The sequence below is a fragment of the Cardiocondyla obscurior genome, linkage group LG01 (genome assembly GCF_019399895.1).
Source record: "Cardiocondyla obscurior isolate alpha-2009 linkage group LG01, Cobs3.1, whole genome shotgun sequence".
In the NCBI taxonomy this organism is placed as follows: domain Eukaryota; kingdom Metazoa; phylum Arthropoda; class Insecta; order Hymenoptera; family Formicidae; genus Cardiocondyla; species Cardiocondyla obscurior.
Window position 1 is genome coordinate 6161178 of NC_091864.1, and position 14542 is coordinate 6175719.

The 14542-nt window shown below is 35.9% G+C and overlaps 5 protein-coding genes across 8 annotated transcripts; 3 read left to right on the plus strand and 2 right to left on the minus strand.

The window, feature by feature from the left end:
- The first annotated feature begins 35 nt into the window (after positions 1–35).
- Positions 36–2831, plus strand: LOC139103225 (dynein axonemal intermediate chain 4). The gene is made up of 4 exons (XM_070657705.1): positions 36–487; positions 581–974; positions 1337–1906; positions 2025–2831. Exons 1-4 carry the CDS (start codon positions 36–38, stop codon positions 2829–2831), a joined length of 2223 nt encoding a protein of 740 aa, XP_070513806.1.
- Positions 2711–4366, plus strand: Vps25 (vacuolar protein sorting 25). 2 transcript variants are annotated; one of them, XM_070657643.1, is made up of 5 exons: positions 2711–2850; positions 3236–3319; positions 3542–3687; positions 3890–4108; positions 4183–4366. In XM_070657643.1, exons 2-5 carry the CDS (start codon positions 3270–3272, stop codon positions 4293–4295), a joined length of 528 nt encoding a protein of 175 aa, XP_070513744.1. In that variant the 5' UTR covers positions 2711–2850; positions 3236–3269; the 3' UTR covers positions 4296–4366. The 2 variants fall into 2 exon arrangements, with proteins under 2 accessions (XP_070513744.1, XP_070513753.1); XM_070657652.1 differs by lacking the exon at positions 2711–2850 and having other exon boundaries at positions 3173–3319.
- Positions 4367–4485: 119 nt separating this feature from the next.
- Positions 4486–6728, minus strand: Cks30a (Cyclin-dependent kinase subunit 30A). The gene is made up of 3 exons (XM_070657677.1): positions 6510–6728; positions 5572–5699; positions 4486–5489 (listed from the first exon to the last, which is right to left on the minus strand). Exons 1-3 carry the CDS (start codon positions 6560–6562, stop codon positions 5422–5424), a joined length of 249 nt encoding a protein of 82 aa, XP_070513778.1. The 5' UTR covers positions 6563–6728; the 3' UTR covers positions 4486–5421.
- Positions 6729–7267: 539 nt separating this feature from the next.
- Positions 7268–13520, plus strand: Fmt (phosphatase 6 regulatory subunit 1-like protein fmt). 3 transcript variants are annotated; one of them, XM_070657274.1, is made up of 18 exons: positions 7268–7936; positions 8032–8111; positions 8218–8369; positions 8456–8577; positions 8838–9008; positions 9109–9287; positions 9415–9528; positions 9611–9740; positions 9833–9985; positions 10070–10180; positions 10258–10322; positions 10405–10606; positions 10722–10808; positions 10893–10990; positions 11157–11238; positions 11332–11536; positions 11654–12005; positions 12124–13520. In XM_070657274.1, the coding sequence occupies exons 1-18, from the start codon at positions 7877–7879 to the stop codon at positions 12278–12280; spliced, it is 2520 nt and encodes an 839-aa protein (XP_070513375.1). In that variant the 5' UTR covers positions 7268–7876; the 3' UTR covers positions 12281–13520. The 3 variants fall into 3 exon arrangements, with proteins under 3 accessions (XP_070513375.1, XP_070513366.1, XP_070513356.1); XM_070657265.1 differs by having other exon boundaries at positions 7273–7936; positions 11199–11238; positions 11606–12005; XM_070657255.1 differs by having other exon boundaries at positions 7278–7936; positions 11606–12005.
- A 37-nt stretch (positions 13521–13557) lies between these two features.
- On the minus strand, positions 13558–14476 carry LOC139103247 (uncharacterized). Its single transcript, XM_070657728.1, has 3 exons — positions 14101–14476; positions 13945–14025; positions 13558–13832 (listed from the first exon to the last, which is right to left on the minus strand). The coding sequence occupies exons 1-3, from the start codon at positions 14331–14333 to the stop codon at positions 13778–13780; spliced, it is 369 nt and encodes a 122-aa protein (XP_070513829.1). The 5' UTR covers positions 14334–14476; the 3' UTR covers positions 13558–13777.
- Between the last annotated feature and the right edge of the window lie 66 nt (positions 14477–14542).

Genomic DNA, 14542 nt, shown 5'->3' on the forward strand with positions numbered 1-14542 from the left:
TCTTTATACGTTCCTTAATTCGATCGCTTGCGAGGATGAAAATTGGCGGCCTGGAATCGTCACAACGGACGGGCTCCTCCAGGATCCCCAGCGTCACGTCGTCCAAGATGAAGCTCAGCGCTTTCGGACGAGTACGCAAGATAGGATGCGAGCGGAATACCGTCTCGACGCTGCTTCAACAACGGCAAGCTTTACGAGTTGTTCACGAGAACGTGGACTTGACGCCAAAGCCGTTGGTCCACACTGTTTTTAGCACCATCGACGAGAATCAGACGACTGCTTTAGAGACAGTCGGATTATTCCAGGAGGGAAGCTGCATTCAACTGATGTCTCCCTCGACGATTAGCGAGCTCAGGTCCAGCTCTTCTTTTCTTCTTAGGTCTGCCGACGATCTGCAGATGGAGAGTCTGCTGTCGACGCAAGTATGTGGGGTTTCTTCCACGGAGGAGAACGAGGACGCTGCCCCGTCGCCGTTCTTCCTGCCTAGGTTAATTACTTATTCATATTATTTTGATTGCTCCCAAATTGAATTTTTTTAATATTGAAAATTTAATTATGTATGTGTAACGGTATGTTACAGCGATGACTCGGAGATATTTGTGACACGTCCAGAAACAGTGACGATTACTTTGAAAGAAACGCAGACATTCTTCGTGTTTGAATTGGCGCAGATGACCGAGGATCTGCACACGCCCGAAGGACAAGCAGTCTTGCAGGAGAACAAAAACTACGAATATGTAACAATAGGACCAGGTTCAAATCGCAAGCTGTCGGATATAGAGACGCAGACGATACGAGTGTTAACAAAGTCGCGCGGCACTTATTGTGGACTGAAACCCCGCAGGAATCGAGGGACGTTTGTGAATAACTGGGTGATTCATGATATTTATGCGGCACCCGAGCTGATAATAGACAGAAACCAACACGCAGTCGTACACACGAAAGAATCAATGCGACAATTGCGAGAAGCTCAGGTAAGAATCATTGTATATAATTACAAACTGTTTTTTAAAGCAGTTATATAGTTTTTTTTAAAACGAAATACTTGTGTAAACTTATTTATATAATTAAAAAATTATCGATACACGCAAATTATTTTTTACAAACAATAAATTTATTTAATAGACATAGTTTATAAAGATGTAAAAGAAGATTAAAAATAAAATAGGCACAAAACAGTATTTACATAAGATGTATTTTAAAAATATATATTTTAAATTCTTTTTACTCTTTAAACTCGTAAAGTTTTAAATTTTTATTTGACAAAAAATGCGTAAAAATTTATATAAAGTAAAAGAATTCTATAAAATTTGAAGAATTGTTATTTTTGTACCAGGAATTTCAATACAAACTCCCCGAACCTGAAACGATTTCTGAACAAAGTCCCGAAGAGCAGTTATCTCGAATTTATCAAGAAACAAGATTCCTGGATGCGGTATACGTGATGGAACGTATAATCGCAAACAACGTATTCATAGAAGCGCTAAAACGCTTTACGGGCCTAATCAAGTGCGACCCATACGCTCTGGATCTGAAATTTGATTATCGGTTAGATCTGCTATGGACATTTGCATGTGAAATGGTACGTGGTCGTTCTGTGTCAGCATTTCGTTGGAGTCCAGCCAATGCAAGCGTTCTTGCCGTCGCTTATGGCGCAAAAACTGAGTCCGACAAAACAGACGGGGTACTGTTAATCTGGTGCGCTAAGAATCCTAGCCAACCCGGTCGGGAGTACATTTTTGATAGTCCATTATCTGATATCGATTGGAGTAGAAAACGGCCAAATCTTCTAGCTATAGGTTTCTATGACGGAAGTGTGAAAGTAATCGATGTCAGCACGAGAAATATAAACATAATTAGGCAAAGTTATAGGGAGACATCGGCAGCTTGTGCGCCACATTGGCAAGTAAGAATTAATACAATATTAAGTTAATGTTAATATTATAAAAATGTATTAAAACTTAACATTTATTAATTATGAAATGTACGGTATTACTGTGATTGCTAACATTTTATTTTTGCAGGTCCAGTGGTGGAGCGGTGATGAGCAATTCGATTACCAGGAACAGATCTATACCAGTGATGAAGACGGGCGGGTATACTGTTATCGTTTGGGAGAAGATTTTGTCGCCACAGAGATCATGCGCTTGTACAGAGTCGAAGGCAAACTGAGCGGAATTTCTAGAACCGATCATTGCGTAGTTTATGATGTGCCTATTAACCGCCAACCGAGTGCTCTTATTCTCCGCAGACATCCCGTGATCAACAACGTTTACTTTGTCTGTTCCGACGAAGGTTGTGTCTACCGATGTTCTATGAATTATTTGGGTCGACACATCGACAGTTTTGTGGCACATGACGGCCCAATTTATTCGTTTGAATTTTCACCTTTTTGTCAGAAATTGTTTCTGACTTGCGGCGCCGATTGGTGCATTAGAATCTGGGCCGAGGACCTTACCGAACCATTAATTACTTTGTCAACGGTAATGGCGTGTGTGAGAAATGCCTGTTGGAGTCCTACATGTTCTACTATCATTGCCAGTATCGTGAATGAACAGATTTGTGTGTGGGACATTAATAGGAAAACGCACATTCCAGTATCCATAACAACTTCAACGAATGGATCGAGATTAGTAGCTGTTGATTTTACAGCGAACGGAAATCAGCTGGTAGTCGTTGATGTTGAGGGCATCGTTTACGTCTACAATCTCGAAGGCATGCCATTTCCACCCTTTGATCAAACTAAAGTATTGATAAAGTCTATTCGTAAGGCATTAGCAACCAAACCGGAACTATTAAAAAAACTCAAAAATTTTGGCCCACCCTTTTGATCATTCAATTTCTAATGAAGTAAGTATTAAAAGATTTTAATTCTGTAAAGAATAAATTTTTTTTTAATAATATTAAAGTGCTGTTTTTTGCAATAATTTTACATTTTATTAAAATATTTATATTGACACTAATAAAAAAATAAAAATATTTTATGTAATGTAATGCGTGCATAAAAGTATTAAAATAACATATTTATTAATTTTATATGTAATACGTACACTTAAAATTTTTTGGTAATTGTTAGAATGACATGTAATAAAATTTATATCGAGCATTTACAAAACGGCAGTTGCTTCTTCGCTGACAATTTTTGATTTATCGTTTACTTCTATTTTATATATATATATATATAAATTAGACGTTTTTAAATTGCTAAAATTACTACCGCTATCACACATGACAGCTGTCTCTGCGATTGAGCGACGACGATCAAAACAATGGCAGAGATCGAATGGCCCTGGCAGTACAGCTTTCCGCCGTTCTTTACGTGAGTATTGTCGGAAAAAGCGTGTACGACTCTAAAGTCATTATCCTCACTAATAATCGCATGCATATATGTTAAAATGAATAAAATTCAGCAATTATTTTTTCATGAAATTGCGTCTCGACGACAATTTGGAGGTTAGGCATTTAGCTAATGGAAAAAAGATGTTTACAGCCACTTTTACTAATGTGAATTTATCTAACGACCAGACTTTATTTATTACAGACTTCAACCTCATGCAGACACCAGAGCCAAGCAGATAGCAGCCTGGAAAAGCCTGGTGCTTGAGTACCATCGCATTACAAAGCAGGCTGTTGTAGATGTGCGCGAGGTGCACACAAATCCCTTGTTTAACAATGCCAGCATAAACAGTATCCTTTCTATTTGTCACATTGAATTACAGTTATTCCACAACTTAAATATTAAAATTTTTTTCTTGTTACAACTTATTAAATTTCTATTATAATGGCATTTAAAAATAAATTTTTTATATGTATTTAGTGATACATTAATTCTTATTATTTTTTAACAAGTCCATTGATTAACTTGCATTCCTTAACTGTATAATAACAGGAAGATTACCGTCTGAAGCTGTACTAGTGATACTAGAAGAATTAGCAAAATCAGGAAATGCATCTCCATTGGATAAGGTTAAACGGAGATGGCTAGTTTATTGGCACACTCTAGAAGAATGGGGTGATATAATATATAACTGGGCACAGGAGAATGGTTTCATTGGCTCTGTGTGTACATTTTTTGAATTAACACAAGGAGAGGATACCACTGAGCAAGGTAATTTTAGGTTTAAATTATTCTCTACATTCATTCACAAAAATGATGTTAATCTATACCTTGATCTTTTTTAGAATTCCATGGTTTGGATATGGAAGTATTACTCAGATCTTTGAGAACTCTGGAGGCTGCCAGAAAAGCAGAGATTATCTTGCTCGATGATAATCATGGCGTTAAATTTTTTTAATCTGAAAGAAATTGCTATTTGCTGAAAATTTTACGAGCAAACAAATATATGTAAATTATATTTAAATAGAATTTGTCGTATATTACAATTTAATATATGCATTTAAATTTAGGTACGTTTTTATAAAGTAGTCTTAAAGTAAAGTTTATTTCTTTGTGGCATAAGTGATAAAAAAAAAAACAAAAAAATATGTGGTTTATAAATGCAAACATTTATTTAACACAATAATGGTAATACATTTTTCTTTTTCCTTCTTTATATAATGTAAACCAAAATCTCTCGGATACTAAACTAACTTGAATGTGAAGAAATGTTTCGAATATAAAAATGTAGCTTTTATGTTTCTATAGCTTTCGAGGTACATAAATCACATACGGTACATAGGTTTACTCGAAATGGGAAAACGCAAAAATCGCGATAGAAGTAAATGTAAAACTTTCTGTACTACAATCAAGGTACTAAAAAGTTTCGAAACAAATCACGTAAAACTCAAAATACGTTTACACTTCTCTTGTATAAATAAAAGACTTATATTAGGTGACAAACATGAAAAGAAAGTGGATTATTCTAGGCGCCTTAATTTAAAGATTTTAAACTAAATTCCTAGGAGAAGGCACTGCAATCACAATGTTCTTATGAATTACTTCGCTCCATAATCACCAGTCTTTGGAAATTAACTAGAATATTACATTTTTTGTCTCAAGGCTAACACATCGCGACGTATCCCTTGTTCTCGAGTTCCAATGCGAAAAAGGAAGAAGGAAAACAGAAAAGCTAAACCGGAATTAAAACCTAATGTACTTTATAGACATATATACAGCATACTTGCTTGACATTTTTTTAACGAATGGCAATGCGAAGTAATTAAAAAATAATTAAACACGACCATGAACATACTATTTTGTGGAATTTCATCAAAAATTTGTAGGCAATTGGTCGCGAAACTCTCTTAGACTTTCTTTCCAGATGTTTTAGAAAATAAATTTAACATGCAAACGCACCATCAGTCTTTCCAGCAAGACCAAGGGAGAAAGAGAGGCATGCGTAAACGATTGTAAATGTGTTCCACTATAAATATGAACATGATCTGAATTGGTATTTACAAGGCGATAGAACTTTGCTGTATTTAATTTTCTTCCCCTCTCAGTTCCAAAGGTGTTGTTATTTTTCTCTTGAACAATAGAATATGTGGTTCTGAAACAATAAATTTTATTAATAATTCATAATAGTTGTAATAACAGCAAAGTAAAACAAATTTTAATAATTAAATATATACCTGGATCATGAATCATATAATGCACCCATCCTTGACTTTGCTGGACTCCAATAGCTCTCCATTCTTGTTCAGACAGTAGATGAGTTCTTGGCACCAGTTTCACCATTTCTTTTGGTAAAACGACATGCCTAAGCAAAGGTTTGTGAAAAAAAAAGTAAAATAAAAACTGGAAACTAAAATACTAAATGCATAAAAAAAAGATATATATATATATATATAAATAAAAAAAAATAAAGAAAAGTTAAATATAATATGCTTTGCTTTCTAAATCTTTAGAATTTCACATGTAGATTAATTTTAAAAAAATGTATTAAAGATATTCACAATCATGTACAAAATCTGTATCTAAATATACCCTTTAATAACAGTTGATTAAAAAGATAAAACATTTTAAAATTTAATTCTTATTCAATTTAATCTATACTTTTTAAAAATCAAGCATCACAAATAAGAGCTTTTATTGAACATCTTCAAGTTTTATAATGTGATTATGTGCTGTCAAATTTTTATTTGATCTTTCAGATGCAGAGAAAAAGATGCAATCAAAATCATTTCCTGGTAGCATTATTATCCTTTTTTGCCACATTTTAATGCCTAAATTTTTCCAATAAAACAGCAATTGTTAAAGTTGTTAAAATTGCTACGAACATTTCGCTAGCAAAATCAGAAAGCTCGAAATAAGGTTCCTAATCTAAAATAAAAACAATGGCCCAGAAATGAGAAGAACTTTCTCCAGCCATTCGAACATTTCGATCCCAAAGCTGGCGGAAAGAAAACGGAAGAAAGGGGACAAGAGAATGAATTTTTTTCAATCGGACGCAAGAACGCGGTGCAAGACAAAACGTAAGGACGCAGGATATTTGCCAGAGGGGGACGCCATTACACCATCAGGGCTCTCGCGTGTCTCAGATAGGAGGACTCAAAGGACTCGTGCTTACCTATACTCGTACTTATCGTCGTAGTACTTGTCAGAGTAGTAGATGTGCGGCATTGCGTCCTTCGACTCCGTGGTGGCGGCTGATCAGGGAAACAACCGAGTATTAAAACGCGCTGAGGCTATCGCCAAGACGGCCGCTCGCCAGAACCGAGAATGTCACTCGCGCTCGCGTATGTGCGTACGCTGTTTGAATGCTAACGGATGTGTCGACCGAGCGAGCAGAGTGGAGGCTACGAAACCGTGCGAGTCAAGTTCCACTCTGTGACTACGAATGATGTAAGCCTTCATCGAAACAAATTTCCATAAATAGGTAAGCATATGCATTAAGAAATCGACCGATTTGCCATCAAATACGTAAGAAAATAATTCGATTAATCAATTAATTACACAATTAAAATAAATAATTATTTAATTAAATTTCTTACGTATATGTGTTCGTTTGGATAGACGCTGACTCGCACAGTCGAGAATCAGCTGCGCCGGTCGCGAACGAGATGGCGGCCTGATCGTACGTGTATGTGAGGACGTCAAAGAGAATAATTCAGAACGATCGGAGTGTCCTCTGAAGTGGCGAGCAGCGAACCAAAGATTTGCAAATACACTTTTGATGCTCTGCTTTTCCTTTTTTTTTTCCCGAACAAAGTACGCGGACACTTTTTTTCTACTAAAAAGTAAAACATATGGGAGGCCGGTGGTCTTTATTCAAACTTGATTATTTTGTGTGCCTCTTCGAGCGTGTAACTTTCTCTTGAGATCGTATTTTCGAACGCAAAGGGTGCAGTAGAGTACAGATAACGGTCTCGGAGAGAAAGGAGCACCCGCGTTTCTCTCGTTCGTGGTGCATCGTGCATCGTGCATCGTACCCCGCGCCAAGAGCGCTTGTTCGCCTGTTCGTTCGCGCTCGAGAGCGTCCGGTCCACGTCCGTTCGCGCTTCATTCCCTCGTCTCGTTCTGGCGATTGTCTGGCAGCGGGCAGTGTCCGCACGTTCATTCGTACGTCGCAGGCTGTCGGGAACCAGGCCAGGGTGGCTGCGAGCATCCGTTGCGTGAGTGGCGTAATCGCGAACCCAGTGGGTCGCGAGGAGGTGGTGTGCGTGACGACAGCGGTTTTCCGACACGACACGGTGATACGCGCGGAGCGCGGCACAGCACGGCGCGACGGAGGAGAGTTGACGAGGAAACGATATTTGCGTGCATGCGATGTTAGCCGCTCGTCGGCCGAAAAAATTCGCACGACGTGTTGCTCAGGTCCCCTTTACCCGCGCGTGCGTCTCCACGCCACGCCGATGTGAGTCGGACGATCGTCCCGGGCTACGATAAATCGCAACGCGACATTTAGGTATTAAGACGCAGCACGCATTCATTATCATGTTCTGGACGAATAATTACGTGTCGTCGCCGCATATCGAGGCATTGCTCAACAAGGAGGCAAGTGACTCCTGCTTGCACACATATTACTGTTTTGTCTCTCCCTTCGGGTGATTTCCGTTGTCGTTAATATCTAATCAGTTAATTGATTACAGGATGTCACTCTACACGAGCTGATGGATGAGGAGGACATCCTGCAAGAGTGCAAAAGTCAAAATAAAAAATTGGTCGAATAGTAAGTGAAGCTGTCATGGTGTTCTTAACTGTAAAATTGTATTGATTGTTTATTATGCCTAGTGCCTAGTGCTTCAATAAAAATTATATCAATGTGTAATTAATAGTCTCACAAGGCCTGCTGTCATGGAAGAATTAGTTACATTAACCACAAAAGAACCATCTACCGACATCGAAGAGCGTTGGCGTTACAAGTATCCCAATGTTGCTTGTGAGTTGCTTACATGTGATGTGCCTACATTAAATGAGAAATTGGCAGGTACTTGGAATCTCATTGCCATACTTAATAATTGGAAGTGTCTATAGTCATAAATTTTTAAACATGTTTCTTGAATAATTTTTTAGGTGATGAGGCACTTTTGGCAAAATTATATTCTTTCATAGATACAGATCAACCATTAAATCCACTACTTGCATCATTTTTCAGTAAAACTATTGGAGTGCTAGTTGCTCGTAAAAGTGATCAGGTAATTACATAAATATTTGTTTTTATGTAGATGATTTTTTAGTTTAGTTTTACAAAATATATACAGGGTGTCTATGACACAATAAAAATAATTTTAAGGGTAGGTAGGCTTAGGTTATAAGTTAATTAAATTTTACAATAACTTTTCTTTAATGCTGATATCTAATTAATTATTATTATGTAATATTAGTTAAATAATAAACTGTTTTTTCCTATATTATCCACATATCTATCCATCCTGGATATTTCCATCTATTCCAGAATTGGTATTCCTATCAGTTCACATGCTTACAGGTTTTAGAATTTCTTAAAAGTCGTCAGAGATGTGTAGATCTACTGTTGCAACATTTAGAGACTTCAGCTATCATGGACTTAGTACTCAAACTTGTTACTCAGGTTGAAGGCAGTGATATGCGTCAAAACATATTAAATGTAAGATATTTCTATATTTATTATTATTTAGCTACTGTTATGTAATTGAGTTCTTGTTAATATGTATATATATATATGTTTCTGTATATCTCTTTGATAGTGGCTAGATAGTCAACATTTAGTGCAAAGACTGGTAAAATTGTTAGCACCTACTTCAGAAGTAGCCAAACACGCTAACGCGGCACAATTACTTTGCGACATGGTGACGGTAGCTAGAGAAACTCAACGTACATCTATAGAACGCGCTGATCCAGATCCTATTTTAAATACTTTAGAATCGTGAGTATATTTCTGCAAAATTATGACAAGTTAAACGAAGTTATCGTATTACACAAATATTAACTTGATGAATAAAATATATTGATTAATAAAATATATCGATTAATATAATAATTTTGTTATGCAGAGGAGAAACTGTGAGCCTATTGTTAGAAACTATTCTAACAGCAGAAAAGGTAGAAAGTAGTATTGTCGGTGGAATACAAGTGCTTTTGGTTCTTTTAGGTCAAAAAGCCAGCAAGTATGACGAAAATATTTTATAATATTATAATTTCATATTATAAATGGATAAAGCACAGTATGCAATAATTAATTTTTCGCAGTTCATCAAATGAAGGAGATGTGCACGGTAATGGTGAAGACACAACGGATAATGAGCAATGTATTAAAATTTCAAATGCTATTTTACCATATTTGGAACATCTTCACAAACTTCTTCTAGATCCACCATATGTAAGAACTATTTCAATACATTTTATAAAAATACATTTGACATAATATTTTGTTTTATATTATTGTAAAAATTACACAAATTTTTTATTTAGAAACCTGCCGTTAAAACAACTGTTGGACTATTAGAATGTCCATTGGGAAACACTCGTTTGCATGTAGCAAAGTTGTTAAGCGCGTTATTAGCAACGGAAAATTTAAAGATCCACGAAAGTTTAGAAAATTTGGGAACATTCCAAACATTATTGGTAAGATTACATTTTATGAGTAAATGCAAATTATCACATACTTTTAATATATCGTCACTTATTTTTCGTTTAAATATATTACAGGATCTGTTTTTCAAATATACATGGAATAATTTCTTACATACACAAGTACAACAGTGCCTGGCCTTAGCTATTAATTGCGGACAACGGGATAATAACATTATTTATAATAATGTAAGTTATACCTTTTACGACATGGAAATAAATCGTAATATAAAAACATTAAATAATTCAAGTGTTTTTATTTCCAGATATTCATCAAGTGCAAATTAATAGAGAGAATTTTAGAAGCATGGGATAAAAACGAGAGTAAACAGTAAGATTGCCGAAAGTATTAAATTTTGCATAATTATTTTGCAAAAAAATATTAATATTAAAACATTGGAATTTGATTGCAGAAATAAGGAAAATGGTGTTCGTCAAGGCTACATGGGACATTTGATAAATATTGCGAACAATATTGTTACTCAATGCGAAAAAAATAATATACTGGCCAGCTTCTTAAAAAACAATTTATCACCCGAGTGTCTTACTAAGTGGGAAAATCTTGTGAGTGTACAGTTGGTAGAAATTAATAAAGTTCACCAAACTGTAATGATGGTACGTAGTATACTGTGTGTACACTAAAAGACAGATGCGGCATTTGCTTCGGCAACGTAATAAAATATAATTAAAGTAAAAAAATCAGCAATGTTAATTACAATTAAATTTTTAGGGTGATCAGGCTCCAGTGTACCTGATGAGCTCCGAAGAAAATCCAAACGAGTACAATTCTTACTCGCAAGAGACATACACGCAACAGGTTAACAAATACATACATATTATTGATACAATTAAACTAAGATTATTTAGTTCCTTATTTATCGTAAGATATTTTTCGTATTAGATGTACTCCAATTATCAGGGTCAACAAATAACACCTCCATTCATTGAAAACTTTGGATTTCACGACGATGAGTTTAACGATGGTGATGATGCGCTTCAGTAAGTATACACGCGAGATTTTATTAAAAATGAATAGCATTACTAGGGACGCAGTTATAGAGTTCATGAGAGCCATGCGTGAAAAAAGCATGACGTTGATATTGTCATAGTCATTTCTCCTTTCCTCTTCCCCCAACTATTTTCGTAAAGAGGTATGATATTATAGTAATCCAGTTGACCAATTAACAACGTTGGCCTTTACTCTCAGTGAAGAAGATCTCGACAAGCGAGAAGATATGTTCAATAAGGTAAATATATAGTTATTATTAAATAAAATTATTATAAAATGTTTTATTTGAAATTGTGATAAAAAGAAATTATTTGGTTATGTCATGTTAAAGCTGTGCCAACAAAAACAAAAAGCTGGACTTGAGGATTGCGGCAGTGGCCTAGAATGGGGAGACGAGGGTGAACTGACTTTTCAGACCGTGGTGGACAAACGAGACTGGCACTCGAAACAACAACATCAGGATTCTTCATCTAGTTCATCAGACGATGATGATGAGGAACCACGCGATATGCATATGGAAGTTGACACAACTGATCGTACGTTTTTTATTGTGATTTAATGTTCAAAAAGTTCAAAATTATTGTATCGAAATGTTGCAATTTTAGCCTGGGATACTACTGAACCATTAAACACTGGTACTATTCTTCCGCCAGTTAATCCATGGGATGTGGTACCATCAGAGCCAGTAGAATCTACTGGATGGGCCAATTTTGAAAATTTTGAAAATACTTTGAGTATGGAAAATACCGCGAGTGAAGATAAAAAACCGTGCGAGGAACTTAAAGAGAAAAAATCAGAAGCAATGATCACAAATATAACGGAAAAAGATGTACCACCTAGTGAAAATGTTGGAGAGGATGACGAAAAGAACAAAGACCACATAGATAGAACGGGATTGCCAATTGCGGAAACTAATCTCGAAGACAGCAAAAGTTATGAACACAGAATAGTAGCCTCCACGAGTGAGGCTAGGAGTGTCGATCCTAGCGAGTTATCGGTTAACAGGTATTTATTTATATAGCATTTAATTTATGAAATATTCATTAAAGCAACAGCTTTACTTATTATAGTTTATATCGAGCTAAAAAGTCAATTAATAAAAATTTTGTATTGTTTTTTCTAGAGATATTAAAAGCACGACGGAAACCGAAATTGAAAAAGATGCAAACAATATGGAAAATGAAGAACCGTCAATTGAACATCAAGTTATAACCGCTTCATCGGAAAGTGCGTCTACTGGCACCGTTGATGTTCTATCGATGCCTGAAGACACTAAATGAGACGTTTTCCCTTGCCTACGTTAAATGATCTATGGCAATAGGAAGAGAGAATCATATCAGTATCGAATCGTACATGAACGATCGGAAGCATATTGCGCTTTCTCTATTTTTCATTAGACACCACGTTAATTATGCTTTAAGAAAACGTTGACGCTGGGCACATTGTGGTCCCGCCGCAGGGTATCTCTTTGAATAAATCCAGAATGCCGAAAAATGATCAACGCTCAACTACACTTAGTGAATAATTTGATGTTTATTATATATAAGTATATCATCCCCTTTTTATCCCCGTCCCCTAAATGGCCAATATCTACAAGCATTTCTGCAAAAATCAAGTCCTCCCTCTGCCCCGTATATTTTACGATTATTGTTAAGAGTTTCGTAAGTTGTTATTTATACGTAATTGATAATTGATTTTTAGCAAAATATAAAAAATGGACATGATAAATCGCAACATTGCGATTTTTATGCGATATAGGCAATTTATAAAGAAGGAAAGAGAAAAAGGATGGCTAAATCTCACATCCGCATGTTCCATTTGCAACATTTGACATTTAATTGAATTTTCATATATTGGACACACACAAAACATACACTCACACAAACATGAAACATTTATCATACGTTTATATATTAAAAAAGCGGATGAGAAATATAAGAGAAGAGAGTTATCATAATACTGTTTAATATTATATAAGACCGGTATTTCACAAACTGGTGCTTTTGCTTATTACTTCGATAAGGCAAAGGTACTTAGGTGCAGTGCCTACTGTTTAACTGAGTGTACATTAGTTCGACGAAATGATACAAGCAGAAAAAAAAAAGAGGAGAAAGAGAATCGAGAATATTTTTATTACCTTTTGTCGTAATAATCAGTCAAAATTTGTACATGATATCGTATTAATCGAGCCCTTGACGAACCTGCGCGTTTATTTGCATTCCAAAATACCAAAAAGAAAGATTTATACGTACCTTTAAGCGACTGTTGAAGTCTTTCATCAAGATCTTCCAAAAGTAAATAGTTAAATTGCGAAAATTAATGTCAAAATGTCGCGCATGCTTCGATCGAGCTATCTTATGTATACCCATCATTTTTTCGAGAGATTATTCTGTGAATTATGTTACCTGATTGTTCCAATTGTGACTTTCTTCTGCCTCGCAAATTTTGCAGCAGCAATGTGTTTATAGCGTTGTACACGAGATATTGTTCATAATTAAATAAAAAAAAAAAATAATAAAATATTGTTCTAAATCCTAAAGAAGCGTATAATTATAAATACGTTGTTACAAGTTTAATATCGAAATTTTATAAATTGCGTACATCACACTATGCGTCGTATTTACGTTCTATCTTATAATCAATAATTTACTATGCACGTTTATTACCGATAGCATCGTCGTGTAAGTGCAGTCTTTACGTTCCACGTTTTTCTTCTCGCTTTCAATCAATAAACACATTTAGATGCGTGATCCCGAAGGTGGAGAATTTTGTTAAGATTAGAATTTGTCTTCCTGAGGTGTATTGTATAATGATATATCGACGCTTTCTTGTCTGCAAAGTATGTAAAAAAATAATTGAAATTATTGTTCGCAATTAGTAGACACTCCTACATCAATTTTTTTTTTTTTTTTAACGTCATCGAGTATAAAGTAAAACAGTTTACCCTTCGGCACTTTCGCTACTCGTGGTGTTATCCGTGTCCGCAAGAATTCCGATCTCGTAAACCACCGCTTTTATCACATATCTAAAGACAGCAAGAGATATTAGTAACAATTTATTTTACATGCTGTGTATCGAGGAGTATCTGAAAGAGATTTACACGTCGGTGTTCGTGATCTCCGTCGAGTTGTCTGTCGTGCTCTCCGTCGAGATGCTTGAACTTTCTGACGACCGTTCCATCGAACTCTCGGTCGAGTTTCCGTACGTGAAATCTGGTAACGGGCTGGCACACACTCGCTGCAACATCGTCGTTATTAATATCGACGTAAATAACAAAAGCGCAACGTAGGGCGGGCAGAAGGGCCGGCTGCAACGTGATACCGTGCGCGACATTTTAAAGTGAGACTTGGATCAATCTGCCCGCGACTTTTATAGCGACGGACGTTTGTCCCTCGTTAACACCACCGCGCCTTGCACGCGGATACTTTTGCATTACGTATTCTCGATCGGTTCATAAGTGGTAGTGAAAATTTTCCCGATTGCGCACAAAGCGACTCGCCATTGAATTTCAATAACGAACACGAGCGTAATAAGAAAAATAA